This window comes from Lissotriton helveticus, chromosome 1_1 (assembly GCF_964261635.1).
Source record: "Lissotriton helveticus chromosome 1_1, aLisHel1.1, whole genome shotgun sequence".
In the NCBI taxonomy this organism is placed as follows: domain Eukaryota; kingdom Metazoa; phylum Chordata; class Amphibia; order Caudata; family Salamandridae; genus Lissotriton; species Lissotriton helveticus.
The window spans coordinates 2,011,094,025-2,011,114,053 of record NC_136057.1 but is presented as its reverse complement, the minus strand read 5'-3'; the positions used below and the strand labels follow the sequence as shown (position 1 = coordinate 2,011,114,053).

General features: G+C 40.4%; 1 protein-coding gene across 3 annotated transcripts in view; it reads left to right on the top strand.

The window, feature by feature from the left end:
* COL11A1 (collagen type XI alpha 1 chain) overlaps window positions 1-20,029 on the top strand; it is a 393,245-nt gene that overhangs the window by 214,005 nt on the left and 159,211 nt on the right. For all 3 annotated transcript variants that reach the window (XM_078644690.1, XM_078644705.1, XM_078644698.1), the window contains 2 exons: window positions 1,311-1,364; window positions 1,446-1,490. In XM_078644690.1, coding sequence (XP_078500816.1) covers window positions 1,311-1,364; window positions 1,446-1,490 — 99 coding nt within the window. The remainder of the gene's footprint in view (window positions 1-1,310; window positions 1,365-1,445; window positions 1,491-20,029) is intronic.

Sequence of the window (20,029 nt, the reverse complement as noted above, 5' to 3'; positions counted from 1 at the left end):
CTATCTATCTATCTATCTATCTATCTATCTATCTATCTATCTATATATATATATATATATATATATATATATATAGATAGATAGATAGATAGATAGATAGATAGATAGATAGGTAGATAGATAGATAGATAGATAGATAGATAGATAGATAGATAGATAGATAGATAGATAGATAGATAGATAGATAGATAGATAGATAGATAGATAGATAGATAGATAGATAGATATCATGCATCCTCTTTAGCAGGAAAGGTTTGAATAGGCCATGCAGTTTTCTGATCTATGCATCACTGTAGATATTCGATAAGGCCTCACGGGTGCCTCTAGGTAAATTAATATAGACCAGCATGGAGCGTCATTTCAGGAGGGAACTACCTAATGGCCCATATTGGTGCTTCATAAACCCAGACAGAAGCACTTATTCCTATTAGAAACTATTTTTTATAGTTGAAATTTGAGACTTAGAATGGGTAACACGAACTTGTAGTTTACATATAAACAATAATTTTGGAGCTGAATAGCAAGTTCTATATATCAATTTTCTCCTCGAAAGGGTAAACCAACCGTTTAATAAGGCTGTGTTAGACTAACATATACCTTTCCTCAAAGATACATTTTTTCTGTTTTACATTGAATAGTGGCACTGGGGGATTTGATGGCCCCTTCAGAGAACGCATCACTATCCATTTTAATAATCTTTTATTCGGTTTCAAACAAAACCTTGAAAAATACTATCCTTCTGTCCTGTCGACTAGTAGTTCCAACTATGTTATATTCCTTCATGGCAATTTTATGTTGCGCCTATAATCTTGAAAGAATAGTATCACAGTTGTGCAGAAAGAACATCACTGATCTTTTTAGCTTCAAATAGACATTCTATTTTGAAACATCCTTTCATAGAGGCATTCCATCATAGTTCTATCCAAAAACAGTTCAAATGTCATGGAACCGCGCCACTGTGTAATCACTTGCACTGTCTAGGTTTTCTAAAAAAACTGCTGAGTTGTCCCACCGCAATGAGTTTTTATTCTTATGTTGGTTCTTTAGGAGTCGTTTTCTGTGGCTCAGATTTTGGATGACGATTGCACGTAGGCATTCATTTCCCTGGGTATCTTTAAGTTGCAGCAGCTATTTTGCTCTGTTGGCATTGCTCCAAGGACAATGCGTAACCATTGTCGGTCAGTTTTTCTATGCTATAACGCTTATGCCCGCAAGAGATGTCAGCAAAATGAAAATGAAATAAAGCTTGCCTGAGTCTGACAGGAATGGTGAATTTACCTTATGGTGTGTGGTTTCTGTTTTATTCGTAGGGGCCTTCAGGTCCGCAAGGTCCGATCGGATATCCTGGCCCTCGCGGGGTGAAGGTGAGTATCAAACACTCTTCAGGCAGAATTAATCACTCTCGTATCTTACAATTACAAACATTGCCATCTGTCTGGTTGCAGGGCGCCGATGGGGTCCGTGGTCTTAAAGGCGGCAAAGGTGAAAAGGTAAGTGCGTCATCGTTTGCTCGTCAGTTTGTCTAGAATTGCGCTCTTTGAACAGTGGTGCATTGCGTTTGTGTTTTAGACTGGCTTTATGTTTTTTTTTACCTTTGTTGTGCTGTCTCTGTCTTTCTTTTTCCTTGGCAACTAAGTTCTGACACCGCGATGAGAAGCAGACTAAGACTCTCCACCCACTTCCTCTGCTTTTTCATCCGTGAAAATCATTCTCTTGAACTTGCAGGTGATTCTCTGGGGCTTCCCCTCCCAGTTCATTTGTGCTGTTAGCTCCAGTTCTTAAAGTCAAATTAGGACTCGCCTGCAGGCAAAAGCAGTCAGGAAATCAAGCTGAGATTTCCTGCAGTAGGTTTCAATCGTGGCAGGCATAGTTGTGTTTAAGAATTGCTATGCCGTTACCAATTGTGTACATACCACATTGGTAAAATCACAAAGAATGCAGTAATAATGTTATTTTGGAAACATTAATGACTTTTATGTTTTTTTTCAAGTGACACAACTTTGCTCTGCAAATTCTAGCGAGGACATCTTTTTTTCTCATTGTGCATAAATCATTTCAGCATAGAACAGTGCAATGTCGATTAGGAAAGCACATTTTTTTAAATATAACACAGGCATTATCTTGTGTCAATCCTGATTATTTGATTTTTCGTATGTCGCATAATTTCTAGGTTTCTTATACTGTTTGAGTAATTTTCACTGTTGGATACCAGCAGGCATATTTACTTAACTTTAAATATTTCACACAAAGTGGTGAGTCAAGGGGACTTGCTGTAAGTTTTGGGTGAAAGGGAGAACAGAAATCCTCTATATTTACAAAAATATGGAGCTTTTCTGCTTTCTCCTTGTGTTGGTGCACTGTGTGTGCCATAGTGTCAACCATAGTGTAAGGGTGCCTGCATTACCAGCAGGATTGTTTTTGTGCAGGAAAGGATACCTTCCTGCACAAAAGCAATCCAAAGAGTCATATCATATTCGTCGTTCTATTCTGCTGCAGAATGCAGCACACAAGGAAAGAGGAAGCAACAAAGAGATATACAAATATTTCCGCTCGTTACGTCTCTGTCAGATAGGCACACCATTCGGTGCAAACCCAGGCTTACAAGACATTATAAACCTGGGTTAGAGTCAAAATGCAGGAGCGGATGCATGGGAAGAACCATGCTCTACCCATGTATTGCCTACCCAATGCAAAGTAACGCAAGGTGTTGCATTATTTTGTATTTACTAAACCACACAAAGCCGTGCAAAATGGCTTTTCGTTGCTTTGTAATTGCCATAAAGGATTTTGCGCTGGGGCTGCACCACAAAAGTGACCACCCCAGTGCAAAATCATAGCAAATTGGGGCTTTTATTTGAACCAAAATTACTTTTAAGGACACTGTGGAACTGGATGAGTGCTGGATGTTTTCTGCAGCTGCGGGTGCTGCATTAGCATCATTCATTGGATTACTTTAGAAGGTTTATGGACAATACATTTAGCTGTTATCTTACTTGCCTTTGGAATAAAAGGCAGTATATCCTTATAATTTTCATGGAGATGACTGCTTAAGCAAAATTCACATTTTGCCTGTAAGTCTCTCAGGAATTATTTATTTTAATGCATGAAAAGGTTTAGCGAATAATACATGTGATACAGCATTCAGATGAAAGTGGAGGGTAAAGAGAAGTTCAATCGAACACAAGTCAAAAGTCAATGCGGAATATTTTAAACAATTAGGGCCCAAAAACACATCCCTTAGGAATTTCTGAATAGTATGAATCTTATTAAGTTGCAAATTGTCAAATGTAAGTCTAAGTACCTTTAGCTGCATTCGAGAAAATAAAGTTTTCTTGCATTCCCATGCTCAGCATTATAGACCACAACAGCAAACAATTTACAAAATCGAAGGCTAAAATCAACAAACGACCACATATAAGGAACGCATCTCGGACCAAAAAGGTACAGCTATAGCATTGGTGAGTGTAGTAATTCAAGTGTTAAAGTCAGTTTAAAAAATCTGGATTATATAATTAGCTTAACACAAGGTATTACATTTTTATTGGAATTTGAGTACAAACCTTTGCTGGTGGATTTATCATGAGAAAGAAAACTATTTTTTTGGGAGTCCGGTGTCAATGGGAACTGTTTCTAAGCTCTGCCAACTCTCTAAGGCATTTATACTCTCATTCGCATTGTTGAATTCCTCAGCGCAATTGCTGCTTCAAATGCTTGGGCTGGGGTTTAGAACCAAGGTCGTTGATTCACCAACATACCAAGTGAAGTGAAAATAACAATCAAAAGAAGGGGAAGATAGAGGTCAGAAAAAACAGAGGACTCAGCATGCTATACATTCTGTAATACCAAAGAGAGTCTGTCTGTTTAATTGACTATATTTCCACTCGTTATATTAAGTAGAAAACTGAAAGTTTTTTTAAAATAACCCTCACCCACCAGGGTTTCCCTTGGTGGCATGCTACATCACAGGATTCTTCCCTTCTTGCTGTGGAACTGGGTGTGCTTCAGCCGATGAATAAGTGGGAGCACTTAGATTATATACTTTGGGAAAAAAAGGCGCAAAGGGGTCCCGCATCATCATCAATCTCCGTCGAGCCACGCAGAGTGTCGTCATCAAGCCGCACATGCTGTGGAACTGATGTCCTTGAGCCGCCACTGAATCGATGTTGAAGGGTCATGCGCAGAATTTCTCACTCAGTCGAGGCAATGTGTTGGTTTTTGCAAAAATCAGCTGAGAACCTACTTCTGAGATCCAGGACTGGAAGGGGCTCCTCAGGCAAGGGTAGCACTCACAGATGGCAGAGTCCAGCAGCACCAGCAGGATTGCAGGAAGTCTCTTGTGTCCCTCATACTTCAGAAAACAGGAGGAAAGCCAGCAAGCTCTGGTGTCACTCTGGGTTCAAGTGAGATAGGTCCAGTCTTTGTCCTCAGCAGGGCAGATATCAGCAGCAAGCAAAGCAGCTTAGCAAAGCAGAGAAGCAGTTCCTCAGAACAGTCAGTCAAGGCAAAGTGACAATCCTTACAGCACAGCAGTCTTTGTTCCAGCAGAGTTCTTCCCAAGTCCAGTAATGCAATGATTTGGTAGGGTCAGAGCCCCAGTATTTAAACCCAAAAGTGCCTTTGATGTATGTAGTGGGTGGTTTCAAAGGAGTTCTCGGAGGTGCAGAAAGATCCCTTCCATACCAGACTTGTCTTCAAGGCTAACTTTGGGGGGTGAATCAGTATTTTGTGTATGAACAGGACACTACCTATTGAAGTGAAAGTGTCAGCCCCTCTAATTCCTTCCTGCTCAGGAAGACTCATCAGAATGCAGATGAATTCTCAGAATGCAGATGAACCTAAACCTTCTTGTGTTTGAGGCTGTCTAAAGGAAATGCACAAAGTTTAGCTCTCACCCAGCCCAGACGTTCACTGGAGACAGGCTGCAGGCACATAGAGCAAAGTTTTCAGCAGAGAAATGTTCACTTTCTAAAAGTGGCATTTCTAAGAAAATAATGTCAAATCCAACTTTACCACTAAAGAGGATTTATTCTAATCATTTCAAAGATATGAAACATGATTTAGCTATTATGTTCTAATCAGAAATTACATCTTAAAAGTATGGAAAGGAATTCCCAATGATAGCCTATGAGAGGAGTAGGCCTCACAGTAGTGAATAAGCATTGGTAAATGCAGTAGGTTTTGCCCAGGTGATTAATAGTTGTTGTTGTAAGTTTTGGGTTGGTATGTGGTTGTGCAATATAAGTTACTGAAACTGCGTAAAAGTGTTAGTACTTGTTTAATGAGAAGGGCAATACATTGTGCAGTAACTAGTGGTAATATACAGAGGAATATTAGTTGAAGGGCAGATGATTGAACTAAAATGAAATGCAGTACTCAACATACTCCAAATAGGAATACGGTTAGGGTTTAGGGGGTGAAAAGGGGCACCGTAGATACTACAAGACAACAAGTAAAAAGGCATTGTAGAAAAACTAAATCATGCAGCTCACAAGCACACTTGAAATAAGTGCTGACACAAGGAGATTAATTTGAAAGCATCAGACAAACCAAAAAAATACAGCCGAAAAGCACTCAAATCATATGCAGTATTAATGAAATAGTTCTTTAAGTCATGAAGGATTTGTCCGGAGTGCAGAAGAAACTTTTATGTTTTAAGTGCCATCATGGACACAACAAATAAGCAACTCGAAGGAGGGTGAGATTTTTCCTTTTTTGTAGGAAGTACACTGGTACAATAGTGTAGACCTAATTCTCACCATACTCTAAAAATAATTGCTTTAGAATATCATTGACCGTTCTTCATTCCTGTGCTCCAAATATACATTTGCATTACATTTTGGTTTTTTTTGCAATTGAAGTCAACTACGGTAGGTATCATTTGTTTAATATTTACGAAAACTTAATTTTTTAAAAATATTTTAATGGCCAGTATAAAAAGCATTGGTAGCTGGGTAAACTTATGGAATCACAGTTGTGAGTTTTTATTCTCCTTGTCAATTTATGAATTACTGTGTTTCTATTCCTCTCTCAAATGCATACAAGGATAGAAATCCACACAGAAACTGAATTTTGACTGGTAAAAATTGAAGGGGTGTAGAAAACATATTTGGGAATCACCCCCTCTTAAGTCACGGAGTTGTAAACTCAATGGTCACGATCGTATGCCATTTATATATCATGAATTGCAAATGAATGAAGTATAAGAGTGTGTAATGTCAGCAAAATAAGTACCCACCATTCAAACAATACACTCTGGGAGATAAACCATATACAATTATGATTGTTTAAAATTCTTTCTTATATCTTCCGAGCTCTCATTTAAATTTATTTTATTTGTAAAAGATGCTAAAGAGTCTATGTTGTAGTTCACATATATTTAACAATTATTTTCTTAGTGCTTTTTATAAATTGTTAATTGCACTCTGTTTGACACACACATTTCATAAATTTAGAGATGCAATACATGCACAGTTCAAAAAGATGGAACCAAGAAAACAAGTTTGTAGAGCTTCACATTAAAATACCAAAAAATTATATCACCAGTCTATGAAGGAAAAAGGATTTATTGATTTTAATAAGAAGTGCAGAATTATCCATTTGCCTACTGCAGCAGCATTAGTTTGTTTGAGAAAGCTATAGTTTTCACTCTTTTCTGCTGTCGGTTGCTGATTTTTTACTTGGGGACAAGTGGATTAAGGACTATAAGAAATGCATTTTCCAGAACAATAGTCAATATTACACTTTCACTTTGTTCAATAATGTTCTGCTAGTTTAGCCATAAGCAGGGCCGGTCTGGCTACCGGGCAGTTGTGTGTGCTGCCGAGCAGGGGGATGATTTCTCCTTGGTGTGAGCTTATTTCGTTGATGGAGACCTGCGTGTGCTTTGAAATAAAAAAAGCAAAACGAATTTCGTTTTGCACACACAGGTCCCCATCAACGAAATCATCTCCCTGCTCGGCAGCACACACAACTGCCCGGTAGCCAGTCCGGCCCTGGCCATAAGCAAAGAGAATCACTGATCTTTAGCTTGGAAACACAGCGTCAGACTCGAGATTAGAGCACATACAATTGCTCCTGTGGTGTTTACTTTGGAAGACCCATATGTGAATCTCTGCATTCGGTGTGCACTGGGCTCACTTTTCACCACAGAGGCTTGATTGCGCCCAGTTAGGAACAGTTTAAAGAGCATCTGCATGAACAGAGGCAGCGCACAGTTGAGGGGCTATAGTTACCCACAGATGTCTTCCATAGCATGCACATAGAGCCTTGTAGCAGATGTAGATAACCTTTTGGGAGATTTGTATGCATATATCGAGGCGGCATTTGTAGAGCATGCAGAAATAGTGCAGATTGAATAAATTACAAGCAAATTGTATTTCTGATTGGGAGGAAGGCGGGATGGGTGTTTGGGTGAAACAGCAGGCGAGCATTCCAGCGTACACGGGCTCACTTTGTACTGCAGAAGCTTGATTACGCCAAGCTAGGAACAGCGTAAATCTTGTCTGCATGAACAGAAGCAGCACACAGGTGAGGGGCTGTAGTTACCTGCAGATGTCTACCATTGCATTCACATAGTGCCTTTTTACATATGTCAGAGCTCTACATAAACTTTTTGAAGAATTGTTTGAAAATATCGAGGAAGCATAGTTAGAGCATGTGGAAATAGTGCTAATTGAATAAATCACAAGCAAATTGTATTTCTGATCATGAGGAAGGCAGGGTGGTGAAATAACAGTGAGCATTCCGGTGTGCACCAGGCTTACTTTGCACTACAGAGGGTCAATTACCTCCAGCTAGGAACAGCGTGAAGAGTGTCTGCGTGAACAGAGGCAGTGCAGAGGTGATTAACTGTAGTTCCCCTCAAAGGTCTTCCATAGCATGCACATAGTGCCAGGGCCGGACTGGGAACCAAAACCGGCCCTGGCAAAGTGCTCGGCCAGCCCCCTCCCCTCGGGCTTGGGGGGGCCGCCGAGCGCTTTGCTAGTGCCGGTTTTCGGCCGATTTTGTTGCAGGGACGATTTTGCAGCTATGCTGCAAAATCGGCCCTGTAACAAAACGGCCCCCAGGGGCTCAAAACCGGCCCACACCCTTGCGGCGCACCGGGGGATTGCCCGGTGCCCGCTACGGCCAGTTCAGGCCTGCATAGTGCTATGTTACAGATGATTGAGCGCTTCATAACGTTTTCAGAGAATTGTATGCATATATTGAGGCAGCATTGGTAGAGCATGTGTAGAGGTTCTGATTGAATTAATCGGAAGCAAATTGTATTTCTGAACGGGAGGAAGGAAGGGTGGGGGTGTGGATGAAACAACTGTGAGGTGGGAGTCTGATGACACCAGGGAGAGGGGGAAGAGGGTGGTTTGAAAGAGAGGAACTGCTTGCTGAAAAGTGAACTAGGAGGGGTGCTGACACTCTTGCTCACAAATAAGATAAGATAAAAAAGAAGTTCAAACAATGCAGAGGAATAGGGGTACTTGTGCATTGGGACACTGATAGGAAGAGCACACAAAGAACAACAGGAAATGGTATCCAACAACCAATAGAAACAGAGGAAAAATAAGTTTCAAGCACAGGAACAATATAAAAAGGAAGGGCGGGATGTAAGCCCCTTTTAAGTATATTAAATACAATAGATTTTACAAGACAGACACAAGTGCTGTGAAGGTGAACTAAAAACACATTTAGCTGTGATTCACTACCAGGAACATGTAAAACTTGAAAGTACATGTCCTAGTTTTTAGTTACAGCACCCTACCTTAGGGGTGACGTATGTGTAATAAAAGGGGAGTTTAAGACTTGCAAAACTGCACATATAGGCATTGGAATGGCAAGCCTGAGACAGGTTTCAAAGGCTACTTGTGGGAGTGTCACAATCAGTTCAGCAGGCTCACTAGTAGCATTTACATTATAGGCCCTGGATATTTAGTATACCCCTTAACAAGGGACTTACAGGTAAACTATATATGCCAACTGGATATATACCAATGTCACCATGTTTTTGGGACAAAGCACATGCACCTTAGCACTGGTCAGTAGTGTTTAAGTGCTCAGAGTCCTAAGGCCAACAAAAAGATACATCAAAAAGTGGAGGCAGAACGTTCAGGGAAGAACACTATCGTGCTAAACAAATACAGTCGAGAGAAATGGGCCTAAAACTGATATGTGGCCTCAGAGTTTGGGATGTAGCCATTGCCTTTGGGCAATATCTATGCAAAATCATAACATCTTATGCTTGGCCTTGTACCTCTTAGTGTCTCAGACCTGTGCTAGCACTCCTCTCATATTGGTAGTGATGTGTCTTGAACTGGTAGGCTGATGTCCACTTTATTAGAAGGAAGCCCTGATTAGGACACTGGTCTTGATATAGGAGATCTGGCTTTGTTAGTTAGGCCAAACTGAACAAAAACTTTGTGATTGCAACCATTTGGTTTTGCACGTTGCACTTTAATTGCTTTCTATTGGCAAAATGAGTTGCATGCTGCTGGTTAATCTGTTACTCTTTCAAATGTTTTAATATGTGTGGGCTAATGGGCTGCTGATCACCTGCTGAATGTTTGTGAGAAGAAATTTCACTTTTGTACTGTTTTGTATTCATTATAGGTGGATGACATGTGTTGGTTGAGTTGATTTAATTAAGTGCTATGTACTGCTGATTTCATGATATCTATAAATATATATGTCAATGAATTGAGTGATATGCAATATTTCTGTAAGAATTTATTTCTTGGAAATAAAGAATATTGCATTTTTAGCAGGCATAGTTATTAACCAGTGGTGTCCTCGGACCTACTACCCTAAACTTCTATGATTATATCACAGTCCACAACTAGTTAGGTCAGCAGTCAATGCCTAGTCCAGGAGACAGCAGGTTCAAAGCTTATCTATAGCATGACAGAGTAATGAAACACATTACTTTTTCATCAGTAGTCAGGGCAGTATGTTTTGAAAAACAGGTCTATTACACACAGGAAATGTAGAACCATTAAAACGATAATCAACAATAAAACAGTTGAGAATGTTAAAGCACAATCTAGGGCCAAGAGTTTATCTGCAATCTGTTAAAAGAGTTCATGCAATATGCGCTGTACTCCAAATAACATAAGGACTTATTGATAATGTTATCATATGTAGAAAGGATAGCGAACTCACAGTTGTCCTTTGTTACATTCAGGCCCGGCTCTCTTAAAATGGTTTGGATATGTTCAGAGTAGATATTCTCCAACGACTCTCGCTTCAGAGAAGGATGTATGTCATTACGACGCAGTGTTTACACCGCGCTATCATTACAACGCAGTTATCACAACGCAAGTTCCACGCTCCACGTGCTCCACGGCACAGAGCCACCTTGAGAGAGCAATATCTTATGTCCAGAATATCCCCCAAAAAGTCCTCCACAGTTGGCGTAAGCCACATTTTCAAAAGCCCTTAGCCACAAAAAGCAACATTTGCCAGTGGTGACTCCTCAAACTCCAGATCCGAGGCCTCAATGGTAAAATAAGGAGCTTGGCATCAATAGCCTGTGCTATCCGACTTGGAACCGAGATCTATTTTGAAGACACCCTTGAACTACTAGAGAAGCCCTTCCTGCTGAGAAACTAGGCATTCAGCATGGCCTATGTGAAGCGAGCATATGTACTAATGTAGTCTCCTGCCACAGCCACCAATGGCCTCCACCCACTCGGTTCCTATTCTCCCTCCGACCTCCCCTAAGAAAACCATCATATGCAAAGAAAATAAGGATGAAAAGACCATCTGCGCGCACGTCGTTTGCCTTGCCGTGCTTGCATATGTTTCCTAGTAAAACATTTACATCATCAACTTGGCACCTGCCTTGTTTCCAAAATGAAGCCAATCAATGTCCATTTTCAAGTAAATGATTCAAAAACCACTTGCTTCTACCTTTTTAGAATGTTTTCGCCTCACACTTCTTAGATTGTAAAGCCAACTCTGCAATACTCAAGAGACCTATAAACGTTTTTGTTGAAATTTCATACCGCAGGGTTCAAGGAGCCCTTTAGATTTTAAAGACAGAAACAGATGTAAAAGGTGAACTTTCAAATTGTTCATTATTCTAAATGCTTGCCTAGAGACGAGGTTTGCCAGTCACTTAGTACATTTAGGTCACTAAGTGTACTTGGCTGTATTTATATTGTTGGACAGCGATCAGATTTCAGGATATTTGGTACATGTGAAATGCATCAAGGTTCATTAACCATTACCCTTTTCCACTAGTATGTGTGGCAGAGATTGAGGTATGCACTGCCCTAAATGCCATTGTAATTAATGAGCACCAAGGAAGTGCAATGCCATTTGGCACTACTGAGGAAGATCATTAGGTACTCACAGACTACCCAATAAAATGTGCATCATCGTACCACATAAGTGCCACACGTACTGCACAAATATGCAGCAATGAGGCAGAAAATTATATACTTAGAATTGTGTGCATTTCCTTCACGTTCTACTGCAGTTTGTAGTGCATAATGAGGATGTAGGTGAAAATTTACATTAATGGGGCAGAAAATGAGATGTGCAGATGCGCGTACACTGTAAGGGGCACATGCATCAACCTAGTTAGGAAGTGCAAACGGTGCGAATCGGTAAATTCGGCCGTTTGCACTTCCTAAATACGTTTTTGGGATGCATCAAACACTTTTTCAGAATTCGCATTTTTTTGCATCTCTTAAAAATGCAAATGGATTTAAGGAATCGCATTTGTGCGATTCCTTAAATGCAATGCATCATTTAAAAAAAAAATGCGAATTATGAAATAGGAAGTGCAAATTAACACGAGGTTGACCCTCGTGTTAATTTGCGAAAATCTGTCAAAAAGCAAAAAAATGCATTTTTTAAACTGTCATGTTACAGACACACATGTCCTTGGGACATGTGTGTGTGAAACATGCACTTTCAAATGCATTTCAGGGGTGCAGGGGGGGGTCCTTTGGACCCCCCCTGCACCCTTGGAATGCATCAACAAATTGCGAATTTGTAAATGCCTTCCCATTGACTCCTATGGGCCTTTTGGCCCATAGGAATCAATGGGATTTGCGAAAATGCACTTAGGAATTCGCTATTTATTTGCGATTCGGTAAAAATTGCGATTTTTACCGAATCCCAAATCAATAGCCAAAAAAATGATGCATAGCATTTTGCAATTCTTAATTTGCGATTCGGTAATTTTCGCAAATTAAGAATCGCAAAATCTATGAATGATGCATGTGCCCCTAAGTGTGTTCTGATTGCAGAATTTAGATGCGTGCAGCGCAAGGCTGGACTGGCCGTACGGGCATTAGGCGTTTCCCCAGGAGGCTGGAATGGTGGGAGCTGCTTTTTTTTTTTACTGGGGGCCACTTTGTTGCAGTTTCAAAGCACTGCAGATCTCCTTGCATATCCAACACTTTTCAGGCAACAATAAAAGTGGCAATATAACTCTGCAGTTTTGTCTAATGACAATTTTGGCTCATCTTAGGTAGTGCAAAGGGTTAACATGCCTGTTGCAAAGAGCGTGTACTATGCATATCACTGACAGTATTTTATGTTCATAGCTCAGTGGGTTACTGCTTTTGTTTTACTTATCTTTTTGTAACTGTGCAGTTCATATTTACAACCGTACTCTACTTTAGAAAGTTATTTTTTTTTTGTCCCAATCTTTTATTAGCCTAATTCTGCCAAAAAACGTTCGTTTGGGTAGAAATATATTCTTATTAGTAAAGTAACCACTGTGTTACTTTCCGAATCATGATTTTGTGCCTCCCCAACCAAGCACTCTTAGAAAATGTGTGCCGTTTGTCCTGCAAAAATGTGCATTAATGGGGCAGAACATAATCCGCTTAGATTTGCTTGCACTGCATATGCACTTTGGTTGCTTAACTCAGCTTGTCCAGGGCCTGGATGCAAATTATGTAAACCTGCCATTTCACTGGCAGGGTACTAGCCTGGAGTCTACTTTCAGAGCAGGGTTGGCTGCCATAACCCAACCATGTTGCCTACTCCTTTCCATTTGTGGACTTAAGTAGTGTGTGGCTGGTTTGAAAATGTTTGCCAAAACCGGTTTTGGCACGTGCTCCGGTCAGGCATGATCAAGTGTGGGCACATTGTCCATCACTGGTCTGAAACTAAAACTCACTATCAAGTATAATCCATGCATAAAACACATACATGGCCCTGTCATATTAAAAAAAATATACGTTGTTATGCTTTGCTTTCCTCACACATTAGAAACAAGTTATAGTCAAACTTTTAGAAGAAGTTGCCTTGCAGAAACATACTATCTATTATTCTGTGGTCCAACCTCAGTTTTCAGGAAAAAAATAAGCAAGCTTCCAGAATTTTACATAAAAACAAATATACAATCCAACAACTATATGTGTAAGATGGATACAAACTGATCAGAAAGTACACAGGAGGTTCAAGGAGAGGAGAGGATGCGGCCCATGTAGATGCAATAGAGTACAGTTAAAATAATTTTGACAAGGCAAATCATGTCTCTGTCTTACAGAGCCCAAGTACAAGCTACATAATTCATCTGATGGGCCATTGGCAGAGTTGCCAATGCTATTGGGAATTACAATGTACTTGGCAAATTTGCAGTAAAATTCACCCCAGAACTCCAGCTGCTGAAAACAGCCAAAAGCTTCTGGTGACACTATGAGGGGAAATTAAAAATTCCCGAAGGAATGGGGTCAGAAATCACTGCTTGGGGGTGGGGGAAAGAGTCGGAACTGACTAACTAACATCTAACATCTAACTTTTTAAATGTTAAAACAAGCTTTTTGTTTGAACCTTTCCTTGATTTGATTACACCCCCTCTTGCCAAGAGCCTGTATGTTAGATTTAGATACGGCAACCTGCTTCTGAAATTTCCGGGGAAAGAGGCGACTGGCCGGGTTTTAGATTTTTGTCCTGCTTGCCACGAAGCTCACGAGTCTTAAGAACACATCTTGTTTTTTGTACAAAGTACAGGCAGCTGCGCAGGAAATGGATTAGACCACTATGTCTCAATCTGGGAGCTAGCCTGCATCAGATCGCATTCAGGATCTTAAAATCGGATACATCAGGACCAATAGAATTTGCTCTTAGTCGTTTTTTATTTTCCTTTTGGTTGATCCGTAAAACGTTTTTATTATAGTAACAAAGTCATTTTTAATCCTTTTTCCCCCTATGTTGTACATGTATTTTAAAAATCAAGTTTGTATACATGGTCCAGTACTCTAAACGGTTGGTAGACTGTATAGCATACTCTTTTTTAGCTTGACTATGTAGGACGAATTTGTATATGTTAATTTACCCTGTTTGAGATGCCATCTGTACTCATGCTCCAAATGGTTTAATACTATTTTAATTGTGTAAATAGTTGTGTTTTATCTTTTGTACACTTTAATGGTGTTTTGTACAAATGACAGAATAAATTAATATGATGATGATGATGAGTCAGAACTGGGGACCTGGAAAAGAGACTCCTATTTTGAAATTTTGAAAGACACTGAACGGTTTCCTATCATATACACTTGATCAGAGCTGTTTTAATGCATTCAAGAATTACCAAAATTATCTCTATTGCAAACCATGTCAAGTATTAACGCTGGCTTTGCTAACGCAGCGCTATTCACAAAGCAATTCAGTGCACAATGTTGGAGAAAATTATTATTGGGATTGTCTTGTATATCTCTAAAGTAGTCTGAAGTTAACACGTTTTCAGCGTCCTTACTTGCATTTTTCTGACAGGTGTTTTGAGTTTCAAACATGAACATGCAATTGTCCTGCTGCACTGACATTTTAGAAGTCACTCCTTCCTTATAAGATTTCACCCTTGATATTTGCCTTTAGTCGCAAATTTCTTGATTTTTTCAAACTGCATTTTGCAATTCCGCCCCCAGCATTTTATGGTGGCCCTGCACCCATGCTGCAAAATGTATTTATTAATTTTGGGGCAGAGCTGCCCTGTTTCTAAATGATGAGGCAGCTAACGTGACTAAGGCCACTAGATGGTGGCAGATGCTAAACCTTTTGTGTTTCCTCTTTCCTTGGCAAACCTTTTTAGAACTTTAAAACAGGTCCTTCGCCTATGAAATGCCCTTCTTCAGTTTGCCTCCTGAGGCCCCACCAGAACCTCTAATATGCCTGGAGGTGAATGGCACATCCAGTTTCTGCAAATTGTACACAACTTGTGTGTTTCAGGTGTGCCTCAGTTGTATTATCATAAGCCTTTAGGTTTCTTGTTTTGGTAAAGTGAGAAAGCCATTTGTTCTGAGCTTGTGTTTTTTTATTGATTGTTTTTGGTATTCTCACAATATATTTTTCAATGCTATTGACCACGAGAGCAGTGAGAGGAGTTTCATTCAGTACATAAATCTTTTTCAGTAGCGGCCCTTGCAGGGAGTGGTGCAGAGCGGTGGGCGGTGGGCGGGGGAAGGGGAGTGTGGGGGGTAGTAAACTCTGGCAGATGGCCGAAGGGAGATAAGTACATAAATAAATAAATAAAATGAGTTACATCGCGCGCACTGAAATGCCAATGGCGTTTCAGTGACCACAATTTAATTCGTTTTATTTATTTAGTTAGTTACTGTTCGGCCTACGGCGTGGTTTACTATCCCCACCATGCCCCTCCCCCACCCCACCCTACACCAATCCCTCCATGGGCCGCTACTGTTATTTTTCCTTTTCAAACACTATTTAGGCTGAGAGTGACTTGGTGCTTAATTTGAGCTGATGGTTTCCAGTGCATGGCACCTGCACTTAATTGTCGGCACCGGCACTGATAAAACTCTGCCACACAGTGGCGCTGATTGTCTGATTTAGAGTGAGCACAACAGCTGTTTAATGATTCAATATTCGTTAACATGACTAATACCTGCCGCCCAAGCTATTCTTATATCTTTGGGGGCCTGGAAACTCTGAATTGTCACACTTGTAGGATTTTGATGGTTAGTAGTTGGTTTGGTACTGTCATTGGTAGCGCTAGCAGGGGCAATGGATGGTGCAGGTTGCAGCGGCCTTTTGATGAGAGGCTTGGCACTTGTTTTGTTTTTTACAAATTTAGCACTAGAGGGACTAAATATTTCACTATATTGGAATTTGCAGAATGCAATTGGACACATTTGTATTCGATAAAACACTGCTGGCAGCAAGGAATAATGTGTGTTTTAGTGTAAATAGATGATAATATTAGATTCTACTCAATTTACAAGTACAATTTAAAATCCCCCCAAAAAAATTGTTATGTGATTTAGCCCCTTATAATAATAAAGGCAAACAATCGGATCTACTTTTTAAACCTCATTATTTTTAGCGTTGTCTCACAAATGGCAGGAAACTCGGATAGATTGTTTTCCCTACAAGTCTGTATAACATCCCTCCCTGCTGTGAAGTGTCCTGGTCGCAGTATCAAGCGACTTGTAAGGAATTTGAGCAGGGTCTGCCAATACAGGCCCCCGTCCCCTGCAGGCTTGTGGGATCTGTTGAAACTTGAAACACCAAGCAGAGACAAAATGTGGTCAGGGACTAAAAGCATGAATTGCTGCAGGAAAACAACTTCACACAATCTGTAACACGATTTTCGTTAATCATTTGAAACCACCTGGATTCGTTTTGTCTGCCCCAGGCAATTTAAGAAAAAACACATGGGCAGGCATTTGACACAATTGAAAAGACCATTATTTGTCAACTATGTGCAGACTGTTTACAGCATGTGCCAAATAAAACATTGTTTCCTACAATAGGTGAACTTTAGCTTTACAATCAGGTACCTTAAAATACCCCAAGCATAAATACTATTATTAGGAGGCAGAATTGTAGAGTATGTTTAAACATCCTATGTTTTAATTTCAAATTCAGGCATGTTCGGTTAAAATCTCTAAACAAATAGAGACGGCTGGAACTCCTGTTACAGTGACAAATCCACGAAAATCCACAATATTATTAATTTATTAACTGGTCAATTTAAGGTGGAAAATCACCAAACTTTAATTAACAATTAATATTTAATATGTTCATACTGGTTTCATAACAAATCACTTAGGACAGTTTCATATATTTTTTTAATCATATGTTTTTCATGAAGGATCCGTTTTGTAGACTAAATGTCACCTTACAAGAAAACCAAACTGCAGGAATAAAGAGTAATACAATATTATAATAAAGGTACAAAGAGTGCCCGACTCACCCAAAAATGTTCATGCAGAAAACATTTAATACTTCTATAAAGAGCCAATTGGGGCGCTTGCAGCTACTACAGATCACTTATTGGTGTATTTTAAAGAAGGTGTTAAGAGCCCAAGGCTACCAATCAGACAACTGACATTAACTATGTATCACTCTCTGGTAGCTCAAGGCTGGTACTCATCTGTTCTTCCATGTGAAACGTCAATGTTCCATAAGGTTCTTGGTAGAGGATGCAGGAGCGACCCATGCAGGTAAGAGCGGTGGGGCCGGGTCGGTTGGGGATTCAACAGACGACCACGATGGAAAATGTAATAAATATTTAATTTTCCCCTTGTCCTCGTCTGTTGAAATCCCCCCCCCAATCCAGCCACACCCCCAACCCTCTTTCCTGCATGGCCGCTGCTGAGAGGATGGCTCATTGTTCCCTCCCATTGGAAAGTTGCATGCTGTGCTAGCACAAGCTCTACTTTAATGAAGGTCTGATCCCAAAATGGAATTCTAGTCCCAGCCGGCCCTACTCTGACATATAACACTCAAGTTAGTACCTGAAAACGACAGTTCTTTAATATGGCCTTAATAGCCCACAGTAGATGGCTATACTGGCTATTAAGGCCCTGTCCAGCATTAAAGGCCCGAGCCGAAGGCGAGGGCCAGGGCCATTAACAAGGGAGAGGGACTTTAATAGCCAGTATAGCCCAGCTACGAAGGGCTATAAGGCTATTAGAACATTCTTCCACTAGAGGGAAGAATGTTCTAACAAAAAAAAAAAAAGCCTTATGGGAGCGTGAGGGGATTGGAATCCCCTCAGGCTTTCTGAAGCCTTTGTTCACAGCCAGAGCTGAAATGTTGAAGCTAGAGGGAGCCTGAGGGGATTTCAATCCCTCGCGCTCCCGGAAGGCTTTGTTTTATTTGTTAGAACATTCTGCCCTCTAGTGGCAGAATGTTCTAATAGCCTTATAGCCCTTTGTAGCTGGGCAATACCGGCTATTAAAGTTCCTCTCGGCTCGGGGCCTTTAACGCTGGAGGGGGCCTTTAATAGCCAGTATAGCCCTCTACGGCAGGCTATAAGGCTATATTATAAACCCGGAGCACTCCATTGTTTTCAATGGAGCTCCCAACATTCCAATGTTCTAATCGATTCTAAACCTTCAAGTGAGTTAAAGGGTCCACAGTTCCAGGCAATAGTTGTTCCAGCATTGTCGGCTGGGAGTTCTCAGAATTCCTGCTGATGTCATTTTTTGACCTCCAAGTGCCACAAAGTATCAGTGCAATATGTAGTAACCCTTAATTTTCTAACTGATAGATAGTATGCGGTAAATGTCTGAAGGCAGCTCTAACTACTGTCAAAAAATACATTATGCATGGTGCATGAGACCGTGCGTTCAATACTTTATACCACCAAGGTCACCTTAAGGGATTTCCCAGTGCCCCTTAAACAGGTTTTCTACATTCAGCCACACCTTGGTTGTCTGCTTTTAAACTGTCTGTGAACACCCCATATAAAATACTTTTTAATTGTCCTAGGCTTTATCATTAGGAATATCATTGGAAGAAGAGTGTGTACCTAACCCTCATAGACTCTCAGTATACATAGATCTTTGGGTCTGATCCACAAACGTTTTTCAGTGACTTACGTTTGTAGTGCTTCTGTCATACTCCTCTTTTACTCCTTGAATTCAGGAGTAGGATCAGATTACTTCAAGAGGAAGTCACACATCTCAAAAGCAAAACTTCTTTGAGAAGGGGGCAGTGGTGCTGGTGATGTAAAACAAAATGATTGGGATCCCGTACAGAATGTGATTGGGGGCCCCTGAGTCCCCAATACCTCACAGATATTCATTGGCCTACCGACTTAACAGGGATGCCTGAATGGTTAGGAGACTTCTGGTTGGGAGATTGGGGGCCCACTTGCACTGTAGGTGTTTGCCGCACAGCCCTGCTTCACAAGGGGACCAATGTTTTAAGCTCAGTAGTAAAGGGCGTAAACAGAAACTTTATAGTGGCAACAGCATTTAAATCAGACGTTTGGCTTATTTTTATATAGTACCTCTTGTTAGAATTTTGTTTCATATAAAACTCTTTAAATACTAAAAAGGGAAATGCTATCTTTGTGAAAGGCAATATTTTAAGAGAGACGTTTGAAATTGAAATTCCACTTCTGCAACTCTGTATTGTAAGAAGCATAAATTAATTAAACAGACACATTTGTGTGAATATGCTGGTGGGACAAGCTCATCCGGTGGTTAAATTATCACTTATGATTTCTGTGAACTACACAATCAATCCACAACAGCCCCTTGTTTCAGACAATTCAGCTCATTTAAAAGACTCATTTAATTTGCCATGTTTATGGTGATGGAGAGCAAAGTGAATGCACTCTCTGCCTCAGACCCCCTGCAGTTGTTGATAGAAAGTCTTGCACCATAAATTCACAACAGCGAAGTGTTTATGCTGGCCTTCTGAAAAATGAAAGATATGACTACTTAAAGCTTGAAATACAAGCCCATTACATGCAATGCCAAATGCACTTGGAAAAATATATTGCTCGTTGCTTTCAGTAAGAGCTTCCGTACACTCTTCATCAACTTGATCCTTACTAGAGTCTCAGCTGCAGAAACCAAATATAGAGGATGTAAAACAGAAATTAGAAGCAGCCGTGGTATAATGAGTAAATGTGACACTTAGTTGTGTCAGCCACTTATGCAAAAGGGACCCCCTCAATCATAAGCCACCATGAGAATATGGTCCCTCAACAGCTCTAGAGTAACCCTCCTTCCACCATGGTGGCTGTTAATGAATGACGGCTGCAACAGGTGCTCACCTGCTGCCATGAGTGGCTACTGCCAGTGGCGTAGCTGGGATGGTG